This window comes from Lontra canadensis, unplaced genomic scaffold (assembly GCF_010015895.1).
Source record: "Lontra canadensis isolate GAN:19392208 unplaced genomic scaffold, GSC_riverotter_1.0 scaffold122, whole genome shotgun sequence".
Taxonomy (NCBI): domain Eukaryota; kingdom Metazoa; phylum Chordata; class Mammalia; order Carnivora; family Mustelidae; genus Lontra; species Lontra canadensis.
In genome coordinates this window covers 2,462,373-2,489,542 of record NW_022631116.1, presented here as the reverse complement: position 1 = coordinate 2,489,542, position 27,170 = coordinate 2,462,373, and the positions used below count along the sequence as shown (strand labels likewise).

The 27,170-nt window shown below is 40.2% G+C and overlaps 1 protein-coding gene across 18 annotated transcripts in view; it reads right to left on the bottom strand.

The window, feature by feature from the left end:
• NCOR1 (nuclear receptor corepressor 1) overlaps positions 1-27,170 on the bottom strand; it is a 152,705-nt gene that overhangs the window by 58,448 nt on the left and 67,087 nt on the right. For 12 of the 18 annotated variants that reach the window (XM_032841349.1, XM_032841355.1, XM_032841365.1 and 9 more), the window contains 9 exons: positions 26,059-26,231; positions 24,460-24,550; positions 22,583-22,761; positions 21,791-21,845; positions 21,024-21,125; positions 11,873-12,000; positions 7,557-7,774; positions 3,447-3,509; positions 1,022-1,161 (listed from right to left, as the gene is read on the bottom strand). In XM_032841349.1, coding sequence (XP_032697240.1) covers positions 1,022-1,161; positions 3,447-3,509; positions 7,557-7,774; positions 11,873-12,000; positions 21,024-21,125; positions 21,791-21,845; positions 22,583-22,761; positions 24,460-24,550; positions 26,059-26,231 — 1,149 coding nt within the window. The remainder of the gene's footprint in view (positions 1-1,021; positions 1,162-3,446; positions 3,510-7,556; positions 7,775-11,872; positions 12,001-21,023; positions 21,126-21,790; positions 21,846-22,582; positions 22,762-24,459; positions 24,551-26,058; positions 26,232-27,170) is intronic. The other 6 variants (XM_032841352.1, XM_032841354.1, XM_032841359.1 and 3 more) reach the window with 1 other exon arrangement.

The window sequence follows — 27,170 nt, the reverse complement described above, 5'->3', positions numbered from 1 at the left end:
AAGTACTTTCCCTCGACATAACCAGCATATTCTGGTACGGAAACCGAAGGGCTTTATGCACACTTGTACTCAAGGGTCAAGATTTAATAAAGCTAATTTGTACCGCTTTGCCAAGGACAAGTGAAACTGGCATATTTGTTGTTAAACTGTAAATGCCTGAGATGATGAATACATTGAGTATTTAGCACAGCGGTGCCCTGCCATGATTCATGCTAAGGCACCAGCATTTTCTCTCATTTTCTTTGACACCATCCATGCAAATCTAACACAGTGGAAAAAAGTCAAGTAACATCTTAATATTTTTACAAAAACAGTTTTGGCCTCATGGAATCCTCAAAGAGCTCTGTAGACTCTGAGAGCACTGGAACTTCCTCGTTAAAGAATTTTCAATAAATTTATACTTTCTGAGGGGCGCCTGGGTGGCTCAGTGGGTTAAAGCCTCTGCCTTCGGCTTGGGTCATGATCTCAGGGTCCTGGGATCGAGCCCCGCATCGGGTTCTCTACTCAGCGGGGAGCCTGCTTCCTCCTGTCTCTCTCTGCCTGCCTCTCTGCCTACTTGTTATCTCTGTCAAATAAATAAGTAAAATCTTTAAAAAAAAAATTTGTACTTTCTGGTTTTATTATTTATCTCAGGGTCTTTTTCTGAGAAAATGGTTTTAATATGCCCTATCAATTCATTCAACAAGGTCAACAGAACTCCAACTAAAGTTTTCAATTCAAAATCCAAAATATTTGTATTTTTCAAATCCTATCTTTGGTAATTCAAAAGTACTGAACTGCCATTACTAGTAACATGAATTTTGTTCCCTGGGCAGTAATCAGAGAAAAAGGCAACTTGTGCCAAGAAACTAGTGCGTCCTTCACAGGTAAATGTAATAAATAAAAATACAAGATATAAAGAACTCTCCCTCAAAAGCAGTATTTGAAGCTCAGAAACACAGTGAAACAAAGTATCGGTGAAAAACTAAATCAGTTAAAAAATAATAATAAATAAATGATTCACTACCTCTGATATACTCACTTTCTGTTTATGCTGTTGCAAAAGGTTGTCAAGATTGTGTCGCCTTTTATAGTTAAAATAGAAGTTTTTGCATTGCGCTTCACTTTTAGTTCCCACCATTTTGGCAATTGCTGCCCAGTTACGACCATGTTCTACAAGACCTATATTTGAAAAACGACCAAAGATTAATGAACAATCACCTGATAAAGCAAACAAGAGAAAGAATAAAAATCAACTTACAGTATCAAAATCATTAACACTAAAAATGTGTTTTCAATTATTTATTCATATATTTTAATACTTATTTAAATATGTATTGGCATGAAATTCACTGACAGCTCTATTTTGCCAATCAAATTTTTTTTTTTTTAAGATTTTATTTATTTATTTGACAGACAGAAATCACAAGTAGACAAAGAGGCAGACAGAGAGAGAGAGGAGGAAGCAGGCTTCCTGCTGAGCAGAGAGCCCGATGCGGGGCTCGATCCCAGGACCCTGAGACCATGACCTGAGCCGAAGGCAGAGGCCCCAACCCACTGAGCCACCCAGGCGCCCCGCCAATCAAATTTAAAACATGCTCATTAACGGAAGGACTCAACTTTATCCTTGTTCTGTATCTCCCAGAGAGCTAGGACAACATCGGACACACAGTAAGAACTCAAACACTTGTAAACTGAGTGATTAGACACTTCTAAGTCTTTGTAAACAGTATATTAATGAAAAATAAGGTAATCTTGTAAAATAAGATATAACACAAAATAAAGATATATACGCTCATTTATAATCAGCATGTCTTCAATCCATTCACAATCAAGAAATGCCCTCAAAAAAATTAACCAGTTTTAAAAACAGCAACATCAACAAACCTGTGGTAAGACAACTCATCACAGGAAACTATGCAACCTGATACTTTTTAACCAAATAATATATATACATGCCATACCCATTTGCAAGGAATATGGGTATATAAATGCATGTACACACAGAGCTATACAGACTGCGATATACTTTAGATACAGGTGTATCCAAGCATGAATTTACAGTACAAATTTAACAATTTATAGAAAACAGTTTTCCACGGCTGATGAAGGTAGCTTCCTTAATGACAACTGGAAGATCATTTCCAAATCCTTCTGATACATGAACAGAACTGAGAAGAGCAGAGACTAAAAACAGTCCTGTGGAGGTATATCTACCTGAAAAAAATCACTCTATGATGTAGCTACTATCGCCTTACTCCATTATAACATTCTGATAATTGGATGAGAATAAATGTGAATCTTTTTTCTTAATGTGACTCTTTTAAAAAGTTATACCTGTAATCATGACAAGTCACAAATTTCCTAATCACGGCAAATAATCATCAAATAAAAATATTTTGAACAGGGGCGCCTGGGTGGCTCAGTGGGTTAAGGCCTCTGCCTTCGGCTCAGGTCATGATCCCAGGGTCCTGGGATTGAGCCCTGCATCGGGCTCTCTGCTCAGCAGGGAGCCTGCTTCCCTTCCTCTCTCTGCCTGCCTCTCTGCCTACCTGTGATCTATCTGTCAAATAAATAAATAAAATCTTTAAAAAAAATATTTTGAACGAAGAACACATTAAACTGCTATATTTTTGGTAACGTTGGTTTATACAACTCTTAAATGTATCATTCATTATCTATTAAATAGAAAATAAATCGGAAATGTGTCAGAGGTCAACTTATTTACAATAATTTCTCTTCAGAATTATAAGGTAAATACTTAACTCCAAAAAGAATTGGCTAATCTTTCTCAAAATTATTTTATTTAAAGCACAAACTACTGTTTATTTATAAACCACCTATTTATCCTATTAGAAATTTTACCTCAATTTCAAATTATAATTATTCTATGTTAACAAGCAACAACAGAAAAAGATTTGTAATGTTCCAGAATAAGGTGAGGGCCACACAGTCATGAGTAGGAAAGACAAAATTCAAACCTTTTTCTGGCTCCAAAGTTCATGCCTTCTCCTCTGAATTGCAGTGCAAATCTTACTAATTTATAACCAAATGCCTTATGAAATACAAACTGAGGAGACAGGAACCATGCTATTAAATCCAACTTTTAAATAATAGAAAATATAGACTCTTTATACTTAAATACCCTCCAAAACACTGAATCACAGCTATTCTGGAAGAGTGAAAATAGTCCACTTGCTCTCTAACAAAATGACATTCAAAATAAAACTGTGCAGAGAATCTTAAATTCCTCAAAAGTGGGCCTCTTAAGCAAGGCACAGCAGGATTACCTGAGAGGGCACCACCCCATCATAAAGAACTCAATTCTACCTCTAAATTCTGTTGACTACTGCAGAAGAACTTTCTTCTTTTTCCAATTAAAAAATATTCACTCCATCTGACTTATTACTAATAACCCTGAAGAGCCCATCCCAACCCAACCAAAACCCTGAAGAACTCTAACTTACCTTTTTTAGCAACTTCCATTTCTTCTTCTGTCCATCGAGAGGTTTCTACAGGCTCTGTGGAAACTGAAATAGAGAGAGAGAACCCAGTAAGGCAGAGAAAACTTTTTTTCTTTTTTTAAAAGATTTATTTATTTATTAGTCAGAGAGAGAGAGAGAGAGCACAGGCAGACAAACGCAAAGCAAGGAGTCTGATGTGGGACTCGATCCCAGGACGTTGGGATCATGACCCGAGCCAAGGCAGCCGCTTAACCGACTGAGCCACCTAGGCGTCCCAGGCAGAGAAAACTTAAGTTCATTCACAGCTTAGATGGCACCGACCTGCTTGTCGGACATAAAGCCTGTCTGAAGCATTAGGTGAAAGAAACTATGGACACAGGATGGTGGCAGGCTCTCCCCCACCAACTGAAGAGAAATATTCAAGGCTTCCAAGTAAGGCTTCTCAATGTTCTTTGAAGCTCCAACCACATCTACATGTTTGACCATCACTTGCTTATTTTCTGTGAAGTCCCACCTCACCCACTGCCTCCCCACATACTTGAGCTCCAGCCTCCTCTCCTAAAGTGTCAATGGAAGAAACAACAGCCCCCGTTCCTGTCCAGGCACAGTTCTCTCCTGCTCTCTGAGTCCCCCATCTCATCCTCACTTCCGGGGGCCCTATGACACAGAGGACTGGAAACACAGATGGATCACAAACTGCACTTTCTCTTCTACATTAGAAAGGAAATTGAGACCATCAGGCATGAAATGAGCTCCTGCCGTATTCCCCTTCTCAGTTAATAGTGCCACCATCGGCCCAGTCATCTGAATTATTAACAGCCTTCTCAAACCAATTTTTTAATCCTTCCTCCCATTTACTCCCACAGCCAATGATGTGTGTCAGTCCCAATCTCCCAAACCCATCCTCTTCTTGCCTGGGCCACTGCGTGCACAGTGACACTCTTCTGGCTGGTCCCTCCGCCTCCAGCCTCCACTCTCTCTAACCTGACCTCCAACTGCCACCAGTTCACCGTCTACAATACCAGTCTATTCACAGCACTCCTCTGTTTAAAAACCTCTGTGAGCTCCCACTCTGTAAGCAAAGCAGGACATCATTCCAACAAGGCCCATCAGGATCTACCCCCATGTGTTTATCTAGTTATTTTCCTTGTATCCTCCTTGCCATCCCCAGAACCTTGTTTCTTTATGCTTCATGTTACAGTAAAATTGGTACCACTGAACCAAAGATGGCAAACATCATTAACATGATCTCTTTATAAACTAATGATACTTAGTAGAAGAGAGAAAAATGCTTGGAACCAAGAATTCATTCCTATAAAAAATAATTTAACAGAAAGAAAATGTTACGTTAATCAGGATGTTTTTTCCTTACACTACTATCTATATTAGTTTAAAGACAAGGGGGCAGGGAACAGCCTAATCATTCAGCAACAGGGAATGATTCAAGAAATGGGGTCTCAGGGAACAGGATGCCAACATTTCACAGTCATTAAAAAGCAAAAATGAAGATCACTTATAAACTACATAATAGGGGCGCCTGAGTGGCTCACTGGGTTAAGCCTCTACCTTCGGCTCAGGTCATGATCTCAGGGTCCTGGGATCAAGCCCCGCATTGGGATCTCTGCTCGGCGGGGAGCCTGCCTCCCCTTCTCTCTCTGTCTGCCTCTCTGCCTACTTGTGATCTCTGTCTGTTAAATAAATAAATAAAATCTTTAAAAAAAAAGAAACTACATAATGTTTACAATATACACCAAGTTAAAATATCAGAAAAAATAGCATACACACTAAAATTACAACTAAGTAAAAAGAAAAACAGCTGTATTAAGATAAGATAGCAAGATTGGGGAAGATCTTTTTCGAAAGACAGTGACATTAAAGTTTAAAAAATGTAAAGGCCATGAAGAGGTAAAACATTCAGTACTTGAAGATGACATGATACTACATACATACAGAAAACCTAAAAAGACTGCTAGAACTGATAAACTAAATCAATGTAAGAAATACAGGATACAAAATCAATGTAAAGAAATCTGCTGCATTTCTATGCACCAATAACGAAGCAGCAGAAAGAGAAAATAAGAATACAATCTCATTTATAATTATACCAAAAATAATAAAATACCTAGGAATAAACCTACCCAAAGAAGTGAAAGACCCGTACTCTGAAAACTATAAAAGTAAAAAAAGAAATTCAAGACAACACAAAGAAATGGAGACACATTCCATGCTCATGGATTAGAAAAACAAATGTTGTTAAAATGGCTACACCACCCAAAGCAATCCACCCATTCAATGCAATCCCTATCAAAATACCAGCAGCAGTTTTCATAGAACTAGAACAAATAATCCTAAAATTTATATGGAATCATAAAAGACCCCAAATTGCCAAAGCAATCTTGAAAAAGAAAAGCAAAGCTGGAGGCATCAAAATTCCGGACTTCAAGTTGTATTACAAAGCTGTAGTAATCAAAACATGGTACTGGCACAAATACAGACACATAAATCAATGGACCAGAACAGAAAACCCAGAGACAAACCCACAATTGTATGATCAACTCATCGTTCAACAAAGCAGGGAAGAATACCCAACAGGAGAAAGTCTCTTCCAAAAATGGTGCTGGGAAAACCAGACAGCAACATACAAAAGAATGAAACTTGACCACTTTCTTACATCATACACAAAAATAAATTCAAAAATGGATTAAAGACCTAAATGTGAGACCTGAAACCATAGAAATCCTAGAAAAGAGCACAGTCCATAATTTCTCTGACGCTGGCCATAGCAACATTCTTCTAGCTAGGTCCCCTGAGGCAAGGGAAACAAAAAGCAAAGATAAACTACTGGGACTACATCAAAATAAAAGGCTTCCAGGGCACCTGTGTGGCTCAGTCAGTTACGTGTCCGACTCTTGATTTTGGGTCACTCATAATCTCAGGGTTGTGAAATAGAGCCCAGGGTCAGGTTCTGTGCTGGCTGTGGAGCCTGCTTGGGATTCTTTTTCTTTCCCTCCCCCTCCCTCTCTAGAAAAAAATAAATAAAACTTAAAAATAAAAAAATACAATAAAAAGTTTCTGCACAGCAAAGGAAACAACAAAACTAAATCCTCCCTACAAATGGGAGAGGATATTTCCAAATGACATATCTGATAAAAGGTTAGTATCCAAACTATATAAAGAACTTATAAAACTCAACACCCACAGAACAAATAATCCAATTAACAAAAGGGCAGAAGACACGAACAGACCTTTTGCCAAGGACATCCAGATGGCCAAAAGACCCATGAAAAGATGCTCAGCATCATTCATCATCACCTCACACCTGTCACAACAGCTAACATCAACAATACAAGAAACAACAGGTGTTGGCAAGGATGTGGAGGAAAAGGAACCCTCTTGCGCTGCCGGCAGGAAAGCAAACTGGTGTGGCCATTGTGGAAAACAGTGTGGAGGTTCCTCAAAATTAAAAATACAACTCTGTATGTATGATCCAGCTACTGGGTGTTTACCCAAAGAATACAGAAACACTAATTCAAAGTGATACACGCATCCCTACGTTTATAGGAGCATTAGTCACAACAGCCAAGATGTGGAAGCAGCCCAACTATCAAGTGATGAATGGATAAAGATGACGTAGTATATATATATATCTATAACACACACACACACCATGGAGTATTATTCAGCCATTAAAGAAGAAGGAAATCTTGCCCTTTGCAATGACATGGATAGAGCTAGAAATCATAATACTAAGAACAGTCAAAGACAAATACCGTATGATCTCACTTGCATGTGGAATTTCACAAACAAAGCAAATAAGCAAAGGGGGAAAAAAGAGAAACAAAGCAAGAAACAGACTCTGAACTATAGAGAACGAATGGGGGTCACCGGGGGGGGGGGGATATGAGTGAAAAAGGTGATGGGGATTAAGGAGTGTACTTGTCATGATGAACACTAGGTGATTAAAATAAAACCTTAAAAAAAATTTTTTTAAAGGCCAGACTTTCAGATTATTTCTAGGTCATCCATATCCGAGGACCTTCCTGCTCTACCCTGGCAGTGCAAGAGAATCCTGCACAAAATCATGGCCTGTTCACTCCCATCTCGCACACTCACCGGGTTCTGGTGGCGGTGGCAGAGGCGGCGGGGGCTCCTCAGTGGCCGCAGCAGCCGCAGCACTGGCCGCCGCCGCTTCGTTGGTCATGGACCTGGTGATGCGGCCCTTTCTGCGGCCCTGACTGTTGGCAGTCTTTCGTCCCCGGGGAGTGGCCTGCTCTCTCTCCTCAGTTTCTTCTGCTGTACCTTCCGTCTTGTCCTTTTCCTTAGTATTTTCTCTGGAAACAGAAGCCGATGAAAAGCTTGTGTGATTTAGAAGGATACATGCATCTAAGAAGGTTGTGGCTTGGAATTTTTGTAATATAAATTAAATAAGACTATCCAGTCTCTCAGTTACTGAAAACAAAATTTATGAAAGATGCTTTCATGCCCCAATTTTGAAGGGTTCTGACTGGCTCAAATTAAGATATTTCACAAAGGTCTGTTTTATTCATTAATGGACTCAAATTTTAAACACATTCAAGTCACCTTATTATGTATGACAACACCCTATGAGGAAGTAATGGATGGCAGCGGAACAGCCCCTAGACCCACAACCCCAGGCAGTGGGGTACACCAAAAAAGCAGGAGTCCTGGAGTTTTTACTTTGGCTCCAAGGTAAGTTTTCTCCTCTGTGAAATGAAGAGGCTAAGACAGACAACTTTTCTGCAGGAACAGTCTACAGTACTGCTTCATTAAACCAGCCTCAGTATTCTCAACCATCTCCAACACTAATTATGTGCCAACAGGCCAGTGTGGCCCAGGCATTATAACGGAGAACAGTTTGCCCAGGTTGGTACCAGAGCTGTGTGATTTACCAGCCATGTGACCTTGGACAAGTGACCTCCCCTCCACAGGCCTTTTTCTCATCTGTAAGTGAGGATGACAACCATATGTTTCATAGAGCTGTTGAAATGATTAAAGGAGTTCATTTATATAAAATGCTCAGTTTTATACAAAATGCTCAGAACTGTGCCTAGAACACAGTAAGCATCATATGTGTCTACTGGTATTTGGGCTGAACCTCCCTCAGCCACTTAGGAGAAACTTGATCAATAAATAAAGGGTTCTCACTATTAGTAGCAGTAGTACCGCACATGACACCAGAAGATTATTCTCCATACTACGTACGTACCTCCCAGGGTTGTTAGATTTAAAAACAAGGTCCCTAACATACATTTCTGCAAATGAATGGATAGGTGGCAATACTCAGAGACTCAACAGCTCTCGCTTAATGGGAGGTGTTGATTTTTTTTCAAATTTTATGTACTTCAAAGATCTGTTGTAGCTTACTGAGCTTACCCCAATAAAAAAAAAATTCTTCCAGAATTTTCCCCCTTCGTCCTGAACTGCCCTTGAAGTTACCCTGCAACCCTCCTTCTCTACTTCTTTATTCCCTTAGCAATCTGGCTACTACTATGGACTTATCTTAAAGACATTTTGTCAAGAGTCACCAGTGACTTACTAACTGCAAATTCAGATGACCTTTTCTCAATTCTTGTTGCACTGATATTCCTGCTGCAACCAACCCTAAGGAAAAAATTCTTTTTACATCCTTCCCAACTTAACTTTCAGGACTTCAAGCCTCCTGATATCCCTACTACTCTTTTGGCTCTCCCTCTGTGGGCTGCCTTCTTCCTCTCCCCTTTCACATTTGCATTTCCCAAGGCTCACGCTGGCCTTAAAACTCTGCAAAGTTACTCCCATTCGCACCCATTCCACTGGGATGACTCCCCATCTGTATCTTTAGACTCACACCTCAAGTCTACTAAAACTCCTAAGATCCATACTTGTCTTCCCAAATACCCGCTGGGAATCCCTATCAATATACCTGAATTCCCCATCAATACAAACTCAACATGCCCAAAAACATGCTTGTCACCACTCTGCCTCTTGCTCCCAGCCATGCTCTCATCACTCATTGTTAATGGTACCACCGTGATCACATTCATTCACGGTTACAGATCTGCAATCATCTTTAGTTTCTTCTCGTTTTCTTTGCATCCTACATGCAATCTCATGTTAGGGTTTGGTTATTTCATCTCAGTAACAGTGCTCCCACTAGTTCCACCATCTTGATTTCTACTACCACTGTTTTTTTTTTATTTTTTTTAAGATTTTATTTATTTATTTGACAGACAGAGATCACAAGTAGGCAGAGAGGCAGGCAGAGAGAGGGGGAAGCAGGCTCCCCGCTGAGCAAAGAATCTGATGCGGGGCTCGATCCCAGGACCCTGAGATCATGACCTGAGCCGAAGGCAGAGGCTTAACCCACTGAGCCACCCAGGCGCCCCTACTATCGTTGTTCTTATTCAGTGCCTTGATACTCCACTCCCTGACTTACATCTCCAGTGCATCCATTCTCTGCTGCTTGTGGGTCAGTATTCTACCAGAATAGCTCTGGCAAGAAACCATTCCATCCAAGGGCGCATGGGTGGCTCAGTTGGTTAAGCCTCTGACTCTTTACTTCAGCTCAGGTCATGATCTCCGGGTTCTGACATCAAGCCCCACACATCAGGCTCCATGCTCAGCACAGTCTGCTTGAGATTCTCACCCTCTCTCTGCCCCTCCCCCTACTCACGCATGCCTGCACAGGCTCTCTAAAAAATAAATAAATCAATCTTGAAAGAAAGAGAAAGAAACCATCCCATCCACTCAAACAACGCATAGCACGGACTATTTTAGCTTCATTAAGGTTTTACTTAATCTAACCCCAATCCACCTTCCATTGTTCTTCCTCAGCCACCCTCTGTCCCAGTCTAGTAAGACCACTATCTGCCATTTCTCAGGGCAGCACATCTCTACGTGCTGTTGCTTTTATTCTCTCCACATTAACCACTAGCTCCTGCGTAAAGTCCTCTAAACCATTCAGACAGAAGTAACCCTGAACCTCTTTTCAGTCTACCAACATCCTGTCCTGATTCTGCTCATTTCTTCCAGGCTTTCTTCTTTATCGTGAATAGTACCTGCGTCTTGCCTAGCTTTCCTCTGCTAGACGATAAACTACCTGGGAACAGTACATATCATTTATGTCCTTTTGCAACCTCCATAAGAGCTGGCTCACATCATTAATAAATGAATGCTTGTTAATAGAGATTTAAGGGAAAAAGTGAAAACCAAGATATGGCAGTTCCATATGAGCAGATCCAAGGACCATGTGGGAATATAAATGTTTTCCCTAAAAACTTAAAAAAAAAAAAAATTGTTTTCAACAGTTCTCTCCCTAAAGTATAAGATTAGAATGGCAATGGTAGGGTATCCAACTCTTTAACAACCATACCAAGTGATTCAGGCTATAGTTGCCACAAAACCAAATAAACCTTCAGTATTTCCAAGGGGATTCCAGAAATAGCACTATAAATATTAAAAAGAACGAACTACCAATACGTGCAACAACTTGCATGGATGTCAACATCATTACGCTAAGTGAAAGAAACCACGCACAGAAGACTACATACCGCATAAATCCATTTATATGAAATTCTAGAAAAGGCAAAACAGGTGAGCAGTCTCCAGAGGGAGACAGGGATGGCAGGGAAGTGGGGGGGAAGCTATGACAAAGGAGCATGTGGGAACTTTCTGGAGTGATGGAAACACTATGTCACAACTGTGTCAAGAGTCAGAGCAGTGCATATATTTGTCCAAATACATTCAATACACATCTAAAATTGGTGAATTTTACTCTGGGTAAATAATGCCTCAAAAGCGCCTATCTTTTGTAAAACATCCACCCAACTGAGCCACTAAGCCCCCCACGCCACTGCACCCCAATATATGCACAAAGGCATCAGCAAGAGCTGTCTCTGAGCGGCAGAATCCCAGGCTGATTTTGTTAAGTATTTTGCTGTCTTTTCCTTATTTTCTATAGTAAACAAGAATTACTTTTATAACCAGGCAAACAGCAAGAGAACCACAAACAAACCAGGAACCCCACTTTATATAATAAATAAAACCCATGAAACTGTAATATAAGGTATTATAGAAAAGAAAACCACTTATCAGGATTTTTACATGAGTGTTAAGTATCAAAGGTGGAAAAAAAAAAGATCCTGAGGTACCTTCCAAGTTAAAAATTAAATTATATTCAATATATCTCAGTGATGAGTGTACATTACTATAGCTCATCCCTTCTGAAAAGTATGTCTCATGTCTGGCAAATAAGTCCATTAAGCCAGAAGTTGTGTTTACCAAAATATCCTGTTCTTTAATTACGTCAAAGCACATTAGATGATCAAAGCGCACATCTAATTCATTTGTTTATCTAAAATTTTTACCTTCAAGATAGTCACTAGGTCCATGATTTTAAAATAAAACTAATATCTAATCATTTAACTCACTTGGAGTCCTCCTTTTCATCTTTTTCTTCTTCATCTTTCTTTTCCTCTTCTTTTTTTTCTGTTTTTTCTGCTTTATCTTCTTCTTTTTCCTCTACTTTTTCTTCTTGTGAGGGTCGGGCAATTTGCTGCTAGAATAAATCATCATTTGTCAAATTCAACATTAAAAGAAACAACTCAAATTATGATGACAAATTACAATAAATATCTTTGCACAAAAATTTATAAGCAATTAACTTATTGATCACTTACAATGTAATTAGGGGTAACATATTAAAAATCAGTCTAACACTCTTTAATATATTCCATAGGTACTGCTTAAAAGCACGCACACACACACACACACACACAGATGTTCCTAGTGTCTGGACCCACCAGAGAGGCAAGAGTGTTAAGATTCCACTTAGAAACCTGAAGTCTGAGGTTGGTTCTCTCTGTTTCTGTAAACTCCCACATCTAATCTGTCACTCAAGCATTTCAATTCTACCTTAAATTTTGATAACCTATAATTTACCAAACCATTCCCCGAGTATTAGATACCTAATATACTTCCAACCTTTTCATCACTATGGATGATACTACAAGAACACCTTTACGCTTTTAGTCTTCTGTGCAAACATTCACTTGAGGGAATAGTAAAATGGCTACGGTCATCATCAAGACTAAAGTAATTTGCAAAAACAGTAAGGAGATAACAGAGTGAAAAGAAGTGAAACACTCAAATATTTCTAAGCTAGAATTACAACTCTATAATTAAAAATATGAACAAGAAGAGAATACGATTACGGGACCCTTTTATCTTTGCTAAAATTGGGATTCTACAGGAAAACAAGTGAAATCAAGTCTGTGCCAGTATTATGTTTATTCAACGCAGAAATCAAGACCATCTAAGCTAAGTAGGATGGAACTGCCCCTCGGCGTTGGCACACACAGCCCCCAGTCCGTGTGTACGTCTTCCAAACCCCCACCTTTCCTACACTGGTTGCTGCTCTGGACTCACCTATACACACCCAGCATTTCATGTCTTTGCCTGGAACACTCTTTCCACCCCTCCTTGCCTAGTAAACTCCGACACAGCCTCTGAAATTCAGTTCAAAAGGCTACATCCTGTGAGGCATTTCTTGATTTCCACAGAGAAGCTCCAGGCCCTGTCTCCCTACCTTGCCACCTGCATGGCCCGCACCTGCCTGCGGCACTTACACAGGGTGGTGCATCCCTGAGTTACCAGGGTCTGTCTGGCTCCCTGTATTACGATCTCCTCAAGGACAAGGACCCAGTCTTACTCCTCTAAGTATCCCAAGTTCCTAGGAGACAACTAGACCACAGATGCCTCTGCGTGTGCCGGATACAGCCAGAACCAAGTTCCTTTATCCTGCTTCTCTGAAAAGTTTGGCCCTCCCACCTCAATCTTTCATTCTGACCCGGCCAATGTCAATCTTGCTTCCTAATAAATGCCTGTCCTCTTACCTGTTCTGTCACCAGACAACAAGAAGTACTCATTAATTTGAGGTAAAATTTCCCTTAATTCTTAATACCATCTCAAAGTCCTTCACCTACTGGCTAAATCTGGGTTTTTTCTTAAGATAACAAAGACCTTAAACTGGCCTCTCCAAGAGATCCTGTATCATGCCTTCTTCAAATCCACAAGGAAATAAATAAGAATCTGTATCCTTCTTGCTCCCAACTGTCACTTCCAGAACATTGCTGAACTGCAGTATTTTAAAAAAATACCTCCTTTTTAAAAATTTCACAGAATCTACCTATGATGCCTTTTTTTCCCGTTTTGGTATTATGGATTGACTTCTCAGATAGTCCTAAAAACACACAGATGATTTCATCACATGGCTCATTATGCCTTGTCATTATTCTTCCAACTTTGTTTTTTTTTTTTTTAAGATTTCTTATGCATTTATTTGACAGACAGACATCACAAGGAGACAGAGAGGCAGGCAGAGAGAGAGAGAGAGAGGAGGAAGCAGGTCCCCCCACCAAGCAGAGAGCCCGATGCGGGGCTCAATCCCAGGACCCTGGGATCATGCCCTGAGCCGAAGGCAGAGGCTTTAACCCACTGAGCCACCCAGGCGCCTCTATTCTTCCAACTTTAAAATGTACCTCAATGCTTTTTCTAGCAATGTAATATCCTACAACTGAAATACTCTTGAGGTCATGCTCATTACACTCTCCTAAGGTGAAGTCACAATTGCCATCACTGGTGGGCACTGCTCTACCTCCAAGATCTTGAAATCAGAAAATCTCTACAACAACCACTCATGCCCCACCTACCCCACATTTTCATTGTTGCTGATCTTGCTATTTGTCCCCATCATGACCCCTGGTCCCTTTACTCTATGAAATTTCAGTCTATGAGGAAGAGCTCTACCTATCTTCCTCTCTGACCCCTCACTAAATTGTCTCAATATCATGGTTCCCTCACTTGCTTGATCTGACTTTCCCAATTTCTCACTCTGGTAATTGCCAGTTCCCTTTTCATTTGAGTGTTTGCTATTACTAGACAAAAATTTAAAGATCAAGAAAACTTTCAAACATGTACTTTCCAACCATGACTAGGTCTGCTTTAAAAATGGGAATGTTTTTCTCACCTTTGACTAACTCCCTAGGACACCATAGTGGTCACAAGGCTGGTTTCAAATGCTAATAATCCCCAACCACTCACGTGCTATAGAAGTAGCATCCATTAGTCATTCTGAACAAACTGGATGGCACACTAGCGATAAACTCTGCCCTTTGCCGGGCGAGTAGGCTCTTAACCGAGAAAGTGGTTTATAGCCCTCAGAAATGACAGAGAGGTATCAACTCGGCAGAAGAGGAGTAAAGAGCTTCACTGTTCTCTTAGACTTGGATGATACATATAACTTGCTTCCTTAATACGTTTCTATTTCTAATGCCAACCAGTGTTCTGAAGAAACGAAGCGATCCCACATGTTCCCTGCTGTCTGAAATGCAGCCAGCAGCTGACTTTACTCCCCCTTCCCTAGTGTGAGGGACCGAGAAGCAAGGTAGCACCTGTTTCAACCAGGCAATGGGAAGATGGGCACAGGATGTCTTCTGAAGCACAACCCCCAATTCTGCAGAAGGTGTGGACACGATCCCAAGAAACCGGCGGAGTTGCTGGATAGTCTCTGCAAGTGTGTGACAGCTGCAGAGCACAACCCCCGTCAAAGCAGAATCCATCCACACTGACTAGGCAGCAGTGGGTGGAGAGGGAGAGCCAGGAGGGCCGGAGTGTGCAACCTGCATCTGTCTCCCTTTGGCTGACGGGCACTGAGAGCCACTGCCATGCCTGCTCCCGGCGGTAAAGAGCCCCAAGGAGTAACCTCCGATGTTCACAGGAAGTGACTGCAACTACTTCTGTTTCATGCAAATCTATAAAGGGAAGTGCCAAACCCCATGCTCTGGGATAGAAGTTCCAAGTCACAGCCCTCACGTCCTTTAGTAGGGGGGCTGGAGGACAAGTCCACAGTGTCAAAAGCAAAGTCATCCAAAGGTCCCCTGACAGACAGAGGCATCCCAACAGCTTCCTGTCCAGGTTTCTCCCTCGTTAAGCCTAGTACTTTTTGGTCAATTAAAGAACATTTTATTTTGTTAGGGAGGACCTCGCAACACGAAACCTGTCTGCCACACAACAAACTATGCGCTGTAAATGTGAGAGGACATTAAAAACAAAATCAAAATCCAAATTAAAAAAAAAAAAACTAAACAAAAAGTTTTATGTATTTTTTTTTTAGAAATCTTTTAAGAAATCTTTTATTTATTTATTTGACAGAGAGAGTGCACGAGCAGGGGGAGCAGCAGAGGGAGAAGCAGACTCCAGGCTAAGCAAGGAGCCAGATACAGGACTCCATCCCACGGCCATGGGATCATGACCCCAGGTGAAGGCAGATGCCCAACTGACCGAACTACCCAGGCACCCTGTTTTATGTACTTTATCACGATAAATGAAGAACAAGGAAATTTTTTTTTAAAGATTTTATTTATTTATTTGACAGACAGAGATCACAAGTAGGCAGAGAGGCAGACAGAGAGAGAGGAGGAAGCAGGCTCCTTGCTGAGCAGAGAGCCCGACATGGGGCTCAATCCCAGGACCCTGGGATCATGACCTGAGCCGAAGGCAGAGGCTTTAACCCACTGAGCCACCCAGGCGCCCCAAGAACAAGGAAATTTCAACAGACTCCTCTATAGCAAGATCAAGAGACAGTTTATGCTGAGATTTATTCTACTCTATCTTACTGAATACCTAACACTTATATATACCCTATGTGTGTTTATTAACATGCCCGAGTCTTCAGAAAACAGATAAACGACTTCCCACTCAGTAGATGATGAAGTTGCCAAGAAATGAAATAACTAAATTTAAGAGCAAGCATCTAGAGAACTGAAAACATTCAAGAGACAGAAAGAATGAGGTCCTCCTTTAGCCACTTCAGTCTTTTTCTTAACATTTTATTTATTTATCTGACAGAGACAGAGAGCGAGCACGAGCAGGGTAAACAGAGGGAGAGGGAGAAACAGGCTCCCCGCCGAGGAGAGAGCCCGATGCGGGGCTCAATCCCAGGACCCTAGGATCACAACCTGAGCCGAAGGCAGACACTTAACTGACTGAGCCACCCATGGGCCCCTAACCATTGAGTTTTGTAAGTGTCTCAGTCAGTAAACAGAAAATATCTTATCAAAATATATTTAAGGGCGCCTAGGTGGCTCAGTCGGTTAAGCCTCTGCCTTCAGCTCAGGTCATGATCTCAGGGTCCTGGGATGGAGCCCCGCATCAGGCTCTCTGCTCGGAAGGAAGCCTGCTTCCTCCTCTCTCTCTCTGCCTACCTGTGATCTCTTTCTGTCAAATAAATAAACAAAAATTTAAAAAAAAATGAATATACATATATATATATATATTTTAAAACTAATGCCTTTAAACCAAACGAATTTGAAACTAGTTTCCTGAAGAGTAAAAGCTGTCAATCACAATGCATCATCGTGAAGGCAACAAAGGCTATAGTCGCTACCATTTATTAGGCACTCCGGTTGTCCCCGATAGCACACTCTAGGCACGTCACACACACAACTAGTTCTTATGTTAACCCTGCAAGGTAAGTATTATTGTTTCCATGCTCACAGATGTGGAAGCCAAGGCTCAAAAAGTGAAGGGACACATCTAAGGTTACATGGATATAGAGAGGCAGAGCTTTTTTGGGTCTAAAGCTCTTTCTCTTACACCCAACTTTTTAAACCTGCCTAAAACAGTCTAACTATTGTCTAACAATTCAGTCAGAAACTTTCCTAACTTCAAACATTACTACATTTACATAAGTATATGCTTTCTCAATGTCCTTGGGGAATAAAAACCTGCTGACATATTTAAAGAGGAAGATGTTGTCAGAATGAAGGAAGAATACAAATTCTTGTGAAAGGTAATCAAGTATTTGGAAACAAAGAATGTGGCTTCTAAACAATGACTTGCTTTGCTGCTGGTTACCAGCAGGTACCACAGTAATTCTAGCTACACAGTGACAGACTTATTAGATGGGAGTTTCTGCTGGAAGGTAAGAAGAAATTCTTACCTCCAACAAAAATGTTACACACAGAATCAAATTACTACTTGGCATGTTACTTATAATTCTAGATCCCACAGAGTAACACGGAGGACTGGCTTCTGATCTTTGATATATATTCACAGCTTCAACTAAAACTTAATAAAGAAACACATTCACTCCCATCATGGCATGCTAGTAAGTTGAACTGTGAAATGGTTTCAACAGTACCTAACAGAATTCTGAGTTAAAACTTTTGCCAACAATAATGTCTGAACACAAGTCCAACAAAAATATGATTATCTGTCTCATTCCCCTATGATTCTCAGATTAAACTCCCTTTCAGAGGAGATAATATACAAGGTTCCCTATAGCAATACCAGGTTAAAAATCCAACCTCTCAAGCTTGGAATCTCTGGGCAAACAGCACACAACACATTCATGTGCTGAATAACAATGACTTCCTATGGGTAAGAGTCAGGAGGGGAGGACAGGTGAAGCAATCAAATAAAAACAGAAATGATAAACTTCAGCAGAACTCTACAGAGTCTTATAATAAATTTGCCCTAATCGTTCTGGGATTACCTAAGGTAATTCCTACTGATTCAAACTTGATTGGATAATAGAGCAGTAAATTGACTTTCAAATTAGTTGAATCTCTATTATCTACCAGAGTAAAATGAAGACACACCAATTTAAAAGTTCTTAACTTGGGGTGCCTGGGTGGCTCAGTGGGTTAAAGCCTCTGCCTTCAGCTCAGGTCATGATCCCAGGGTCCTGGGATCGAGCCCCTCATTGGGCTCTCTGCTTGGCAGGGAGCCTGCTTCCCCCTCTCTCTCTGCCTGCCTCTCTGCCTACTTGTGATCTCTGTCAAATAAATAAAAAATTAAAAATAAATTAATAAAATAAAAGTTCTTAACTTGTAACTAGATTCCTTAAAAAAAAAAAAAAAAGATATCTTTCTAAACTTTTTCCATACAGCAAATTGTACATTCCCAACCCAGATCTGTTTCCCAAACTCCAGACTTCTACTTACAACTGCCCCCTTTACATCCCCACTTGGACATATGTATCTAAAATTCAGCATGTCCCAACTTTGCCGCCCAAATCCGCCACCCCTTCAGTCATGCCTACACAGTAAATGGCAACCCCACAAGCCGAAACTCAGGGTTATCTTGGATAACTGTCCTTGAATCCCCCACCATCAATCCATCAGCAAAAAACCTCTTTACCTTACGTCCAAAGATACATCCAGACATGAACAGGTTTTCAACACCTCCCCCTCTAGAGTACAGTCCAAGCCGCTGGGAGGATAAACGTAACCTCCTAATTGGTCTCCCTTATGATCTAGTCTCAACAGAGAAGGCAGAATGACCCTGTCACAACTACAATCTGATACTATTCTGCTCAAAGGTCCAGTGGCTCCTCCTCTCATATGGTATCAGCTCCAATGTCATTCAGTCCTATATAAGCAAGCCCTTAAACTAATACCACCTAATTTCAGAAAACCTGTCCACCTATTTTGACACAAACAGAATGAAGTACACAAGCAATTAAGAAACAGGTAAGATTATTCCGGTCTAAGACTGTGCTGTATTTCCATCATTCAATCCTCTCCTCTCCCAAATTCCCAGTGAAACAATCAGAGAAATATACAACTAGAGAAACAATGTTCACGGTAATAACGTAAAAGCTAAGGTGGGAAGGACTAGACTGACGGAAAGGCTGACCAACCCCAACCTGAGCCAACTTGGGGGCAGACATACTAAGGTTCAGGTCAAGATGAGAGCACATATGGACAATCTCAGTTCCGTTAAATGCACTCTGGGATGTGACACAGATGTGAACACACAGAACCAGAATGTGCAGAAGAAAACTCTAATATGGCTGGAACTTAACAAGAAGGAGTGTGCCACAGAGAACAGCGAGATGGTGTCCCAGGTAACTTTAGGAGAGAAAATCAATGTTTCAGAGTAACAGAGGCATCTTCCCACACAAAGAATTTCTTGATACAGCTTTCTCCTCTATCATCACAAGCAACAGACTGCTAATCCTGCAAATGTAAGATATAATATCAAATTATTCCCTTACATTATCAGGGATTGAAAAAATTTAAACAACTTATAAATACAAAATATGTAACTTCTAAAAACTAAGTTCAATTAAAGTTATAAATACTAGCTGGTAATAAGGAACAAAGCTGTTGTTAAAAATCTGTAGCTGAAACTTGTTTAAAACACAGATGGGCTCTGGCATCTCTAGCTAGAAGAGCTTGATTCCACTTTCTCTGTGGGAAGCCCCAGCACCTTTGACGGAACAGTGTTTCCCGCCCCACTGACAACATTTGATTTGCTCCCCATTGGGCAGGAACTCTTCACGGAGCTTCACAAGCATCCACAACATCAGTCCCATCAGCAACCAGGCGTGCTCTTTTCCTCCCTCCCCATTCTCGTCAGCCCCCCACCCATCTCTCTATTCTCCTTTGTAAGCAAACCTTACAGACAAGGGCACACCTGTACTACTACCACTCGCTCACCTTCCACAGCCCCTCCCACTCACTGCAGTCTTATTTCTGGACCCCTCACCAATCCACTGAAAAAGCATGCCCCGGGCACCTCAGCTTACTCAACCTCTAGCAGCGTCTCATGCAGCTGGCTCATGGAATGCTCCCTGCACTTTGTCTGACCAGAAATACCATTTCCAAAGAAAATGTAATCGCATCCTGTGAGGTAGCAGTATCCTGCAGGAAACAATGACCCCGGAAACACAAACAGGTCATGGCTACAGATAATGACAGCACTGGGTCAGCCTGTATCTGGTGAGGGGGGTGGCTAAGGAAAGAAAGGGTGGCTGTGCGGGGAAACCAGGAGGATTTACAAAGGCAGGTCGGCAGTCAGCAGAGGTGCAAGTTCAGGCACGCAATTCCAAGTCCCAAGATGAACCTGGAGAGCGAGAGCAATGGCCATCACATCGCCCCAGCAGCCGCACCGGTAAAGCATGAGGGAGCTATGACAGCCGCTGATCAGTTATTTGGGGGAAAACAGTTTTTAAAGTATTGAACTGCAACTGTGAAAACGTATGCTGCACTGCATTAAACACGGTCTTTTAAGATCAAGTGTTTTTCCAGAGTAAAAATTTTCTAAACTCCAGAAATGAAGTTACTCTGAAACAAAATGAGGCCCCCAGTATTTGGGTAAACTAGCCTCTACACTCGTTACCACACTACATTTCTCTGTCCTTCTCACCGGTTGTACCCACCCCTCTCCTTGGACAAAAGGACTGGTAAAGATGGTGTATGAAATGAAGTGTCACGGGTCCCCTTCCTATATTATTGCTACTCATAGTGACAGGCACAATTTAGATAACATGGAAGTACAGAACGTCTCTCATTGGTTTTGTCATACTAGAAACTTACAGCACATTCACAATAGATAATGTCGCACATTAAATATATATTAATTTCAAAATAATAACATGTTCATAACATCCGCATTATTTAATGAAATGTCAATCCCTAAAATACACATGATTAAATACAAGGCCCTGGCTATACCATTATTGTTCTCCCTGTCTCCACCCTGAAACACCTTCCGCACAGTAATGAAACCCACCTGGTTTCTTCCTCTGCGTTTTCCGTAATTCCTTCTTACTAGGGCTTTATAATTCTCATTTTTCTTGGTTAAGTAGTAATATAAAACACAATCAGGAACACTCTATAAGGAAAATAAATTATTTTTGAGGAGCCAAAGTAACATTTTTTTAAAATCAAGCAACACTTTCAAGGGAAACCTCTGGTATTCTCAAGGTCTAAATTAAAGAGCAACACATGGCCAGCATTTTAAGGGATGTCTAGGCTCTAAAAATATATATATATAATATCTATTATTTTAACGGACAATTTCAGTGATCTTAATCCAAATTATGTAAAAGATACCAGGAACTATCAGAGACATTCAAGCACCTCCTTATTAGGCAGTAACTAAATTCTCTTTCTTGTTGCATATATGCAAATATTCAAAATGTCTCTTTTTTAAGTATGTTGCTCAGAAACACTATATCCAATCCACTGTGGAAAAAAAAGTCAGGGCTCTGATATTTTAATCAGAAATTCAATGAAGGTTCAAAAAGCATTGTAATCTATGTGTTTTTAGGGAACTACAGTATTAAGTAGTCTTTTGTTAACTGAAAATTAAGACTGTGCTTATGATTTGTTATTAATTATAAACATCACTATATTAGCCACCTGAGAATCTTTTCTGTATCAAGCCCTCTATAAAAATCAGTTCTTTGTAACTACCTCTGTGTATCAGAGCACAAAAAGTTTAAAGAAGCGAACATCACAAACCTATAAACATTCTCAATGTAAACCATTTCTTACCTTCCTTTCCAAGTACGATGCAATTAGCCCAAAGTTTTTTGGATGCTGGATAAACCTGAGTTTAAAAAAAGGAAAAAACAACAACAACAACAACACATACACACAAACATTTTAACAACTTAAAAAGGGGTGAGGGGTGCTCAGGAACAGAACTATAAGTACAGACCACTTCCCAATGACCCCTAACTGCCAGCTTGAGGAACAACAGCAGAATCACTGGAGTGTTTCAAGGGCCCAGATTTCTGGGCACAATCCACCAGGAACCAAGGAGAATGGTCTATAGTACAGCACAGAAATCTGTACTTTAAAAATGCACCCCCAGGTGACTGAGACACAACCCAAATTTGGATACCACACTTAACCTGACTCCATAACCCTAGTTCTCATCTGTGACTTATGCTCCCATGTATAAACTTATGGGAAGGTCACAGCAAATCTGTATTCTCTACCTTCCACATTATCCATTCAAATGCCAAAAAGGGCCAAAGTTTTGGGGAAATGGTTCAATTTACTAGTGAATGCCGGGGCACCTGGGTGACTCAGTGGGTTAAGCCTCTGCCTTCAGCTCAGGTCATGATCCCAGGGTCCCGGGATCGAGCCCTGCATCAGGCTTCTCTGGTTGGTGGGGAGCCTGCTTCCCCCTCTCTCTCTGCCTGCCTCTCTGTCTACTTGTGATTTCTGTCAAATAAAAAATAAAAAATCTTTAAAACAAAAAATTTGCTGGTGAATGCCAAATACTTCTCAAGAATTTATGTAAACTTGTATTAGAAAATGATTTAAAGTTTAAATTACTTGTCCTTAAAGATCTCCTTCTCGTGGTCAGTCCAAACATTCATAAACTGCCTATCTTTATAAACTTTCATAGGGTCTTCCATGAGGCCATTCATGTTAATGAACTTGACCCGTCTCTGTTCTGCATCAAACATCATAGGCGGGATCACAGAGAGCTGCCGCATTTGTTTCTCATTATTCTGCGAAAGAAAGTAAACATAATTTACAAAGAATAAAATTTAAAGAGGGCTACAGCTATCCTAATATACTCCAGAAAAACCACATGTGTAGTTCTATGTGTCAACAGCAGCATGTACCGTAACATCTAACATGTGCTAATTATTCATATATCTAATAAATACTCATTAAATGAATCATACAGGCAGAGGATATACGTTATGTTTTTATATCCCACTACTACAATTTGAGAAGAGTTCTTTACTTAAAAGAAGTAGCTACTTCAGATAGTAACATTTTAGACCTAAAGGACACAAAGAAATGCCAAGTAAGGATCTTATGAAACATTTAATTACATTAACACAGTGTCATTTTTAAAAAGTCTTAACATCATTTCAGAGAATAAATTTTAATGTCATTTTGGAGACCAATGAATAGAAAAATAAATAAATAAACAGGCGCCCAAATCTTAAGGACAGTGATTTTAAATTAAACTCAACATGTTAAATACTTCTTGCTAATCTTACATAATCTTTTCACTGAAAATTGAAGACTATTATCCTTAAAATTTCAACTAAAGCTTTGTTACATCTCTACAGTTGGTTTTTCTCCGAACTGTAATTTAATAAGTTCACAAGCACACATTTCTATGAAAAAACTCACCAAAAATACAGGTATTGACCTCAATACAAAGCGAGGTTTTTTTCCTAAAACTTTTCCTCAGAGAAGTGGATACTGACTTACAGTCAAGTCCTTACCAAGTGTCAAATTTTATGGGGTACTCTCAGTCAGTCTGAACACCAAAGCATGATTTGGGGCAGACACCTGAGCCTGAGTCACCTCAACTTGTCCCAGTTTTGGGTGCTTACAGATCTGCCCTAATGGAACCAGTGGAAAAGCAAGCAAAAAAATTTAACACAGATTTAGTCATCACTGCAGGGATTATGACCACAAGTTTTTTGGTTTTTGTTTGTTTATGACCACAAGTTTTAAAATATATAGCAATTTAATAATGGTCTTTGATCAGTACTTAAGGAGACCACCACATTCAAATAAGCAAGACCTTCAGAATTCAGAGATGAGGTTTTCTGGGGTTGTGTTAGTTAGTTAGTTAGTTAGTTAGTTAGTTAGTTATTTTTAAACTGAAGTATAGTTGACACCAGAGATGAGGCTTTTAAAAAAACAGTATATAAAATCAAAACCAGAACAACTAATTAAACAGGAGGTGGCTTTTGAACCAACCTTTAGAGACGGTTTGAACACAGCTCAAAAGACTCATGACAGGGACTGAAATTTATCCTTACTCAGCACAGATTTATCAATGCCTTATCATCTCTGTCTCCCAGGCTTCTGTGGCTGGAGGGCACACTTTGGGGAACCCACCAGCACCTCAGGTCCACTTCATATGAATCTCTCTGGGCAGTCTGCTCCTACACATCCCTGCCACTGACCCCCTAATTCAGGTCTTGTTTTCATGTTAACAGCTCCCTCACCTCTCCTCCAAGCCTCCCTGCTGCCAAAGCCATCTATGTAAGATGCCAATCTGATTACAGGACTGCCTACTGTAACACTTTCAGTGGTTGGCCGGTCTCTGGAACAGTTCAAACTCTATAAATGTTCCCTCATTTATGGACAAATAAGCCCTTAGTTCCTGGGGTATGAGGCTAAAAATGCCTGAATAATCAATGAATTAAAAAAGCGAAGTCAATTAATTTCCTTACCTCCTGCTCAGAAAGCCCATCAATAATTTCAGAAATCTCATGCTCACTCCTAGCAATGGTGGCTGAAAGACCAGCTCCCCTCTGCCCAACTCTAAATATAAGAAAGAAATTATAAATATATTTAAAGGCCATTTATAAAGAAGACACCAATTAAGTTACTTTTATATGCATTACTCCTCTGAATGGGACGTTTTTAACCAACTAGAAGTCAGAGAACTAATGCTACTGAGATACCACTTTTAAGTAATATGCCCGAATGCGGTGCCTGGGTGGCTCAGTGGGTTAAAGCCTCTGCCTTTGGCTCAGGTCATGATCTCAAGGTCCTGGGATCGAGCCCCACATCGGGCTCTCTGCTCAGCAGGGAGCCTGCTTCCCTTCCTCTCTCTCTGCTTGCCTTTCTGCCTACTTGTGATCTCTGTCAAATAAATAAATAAAATCTTTAAAAAAAAAAAAAAGTAATATGGCCGAAGATTAGGATTCTATAGAAGAATGATTAAAATATTGAGATTAAGGGGCGCCTGGGTGGCTCAGTGGGGTAAAGCCTCTGCCTTCGGCTCAGGTCATGATCCCAGGGTCCTGGGATAGAGCCCCACATCTCATCGGGCTCTCTGCTCAGCAGGGATCCTGCTTCCCCACCTCTCTCTCTGCCTGCCCCTCTGCCTGCTTGTGATCTCTGTCAGTCAAATAAATAAATAAAATCTTTAAAAAAAAATATTGAGATTAAAATTTAAAGGTTACATGTCCAAGTTCAAATGGTAGAACAACTTATAGGAAACTTCCGGAAAACCAAAGGTATTGATGACATTTCCATTTCAAATAGCAGTCTTTGCCTTCCGGAGTAGAGGAGCAGACTTAGAAAAATACATCAAGTATTTTTTACAGGGAGGGGGAAAGAAAACAACCATCATCCCTCATAAAAACTTAATCATGATTAAATAATTAAAGCTTATGTATACTCTTACAAGAAATAGTGGAGAAGAAATCTAAAGCTTTTTTTTTAAGTTTTTTTTTTTTTAATTTCTTTTCAGCATAACAGTATTCATTGTTTTTGCACCACACCCAGTGGTCCATGCAATATGTGCCCTCCCTAATACCCACCAGTTCCCCCAACCTCCCACCCCCCGAAATCTAAAGCTTTTAATTTTACAAAATACTTGCTCTCTAAAGTAGAAACAAATCAGAAACTATCAACCAATATCAAAGAATTTCTTAATTAGCCATCCATATAATACTCTTCGGTCATGTTGGCAGGTAATGAAGAACTAAGAAATATTCAAGTCTATTCTTTTTAACTGCCATTTCTAAAGGAATAGGTATTTTCAAGAACAGAAGAATTACTTTCAAAATATTCACTTAAATTTAGATTGAACAGCATTATTAAGAATAAAAAACAAATATTAAATTCACCAAGATGTAATCTTTGCTAGCTGATAATGAAATTTTATATTCAAAATGAAACATTCTTTATGAACTTTCTTAAGATCAGATTCAGGTAACCATTAACACCGTGAGAGAGCAGGAATGGGACTCTGTCGGCGAGGAGAGAGCATAGCCATTAGCCAGGAGAAGAGCACAGCCATTAAACATCAAACTACTTACCGCTGAAATCTTTCTTGTTGTTCTCTCTGTTTTCGAATTTCTGGAAACTGCTTTTCATAGTACTCCCTTGTCTTGCTTTCTTTAGCTTTCCTCCGGGGGTTATTTTCTATTCTGTCCACTTTTTTCTCCCATGCCTCCATGAGCTGATCATAACGTTGGCAGATTTTTTGTTCCTATTAAATACCCGTAGCAAATTAATAATTAAACTAAACTCTGTCATTCTGACAAACCTAATACTTTACAGTAAATGCTACTTCTTAAGGCTAAGTCAGAAGTACATTTGGCCTAGGACTCAACTGTGAATGAAACGTCCTTGATCTGAAAGACGAGAGAGAAAAGAGCCCTCTTTCCTACAAAGATCAGCATATAGAGCATATTTTGGCTAGACTTTTTAAGTTAATGTTAAGACTAACATAAATTATTTAATTAATAAGCCACCACTAGTAGCTGCCCAGCTACTTTTATTATTTTCCTGTAACAATATATGTCTTCATTGTCAAAAAAATGGAAAATAAGTGATAGAAACATGTGAATAGTTCATAATCCCAAATACCCAACGGCAATCATATTAACATTTTGGTGTTTTCCTTCCCATGTGTCAGAGAAAACACTCATTAACCGTTCCTCTACTGCTGGAGACTTGGACTACTTGAAGGTTTTTCTATTATAAATAATGTTATCTAATAAACGTTTTTGACAGTCTGGAAAAAGCAGAAATTGGTTGTGCTTTATGATAAAAAGAAATGCAGTGAACTACATGAAACCAAGAGTTAATCCTTTTAGAGAAATGAGTGATGTATGATCTCATTTTTTTCAATGGAGAGGCGAGAAGCCTCCATTATGAGCACAGAACTGTGAACGTGTCAACAACACACGGATAGAAAAAGGTGTAGGACTCATGAAAAACCTTTAACATCGGTCCCCTCCAGAAAGTGGCTCTAGAGAGGAGAGTATTATCCTCCTCACGATCCGTGCCACCCCCCAGACACTTGCCAACCATTCTTCTCAACTCCCAGGTATCTTCTGTGTCCTTCACTTTCTCCATCTCTAGCTAGCTCCTCAGTCCAGGCCAACACCATCCCTTATACCTACATCAAAGTTAGAACCTCCAA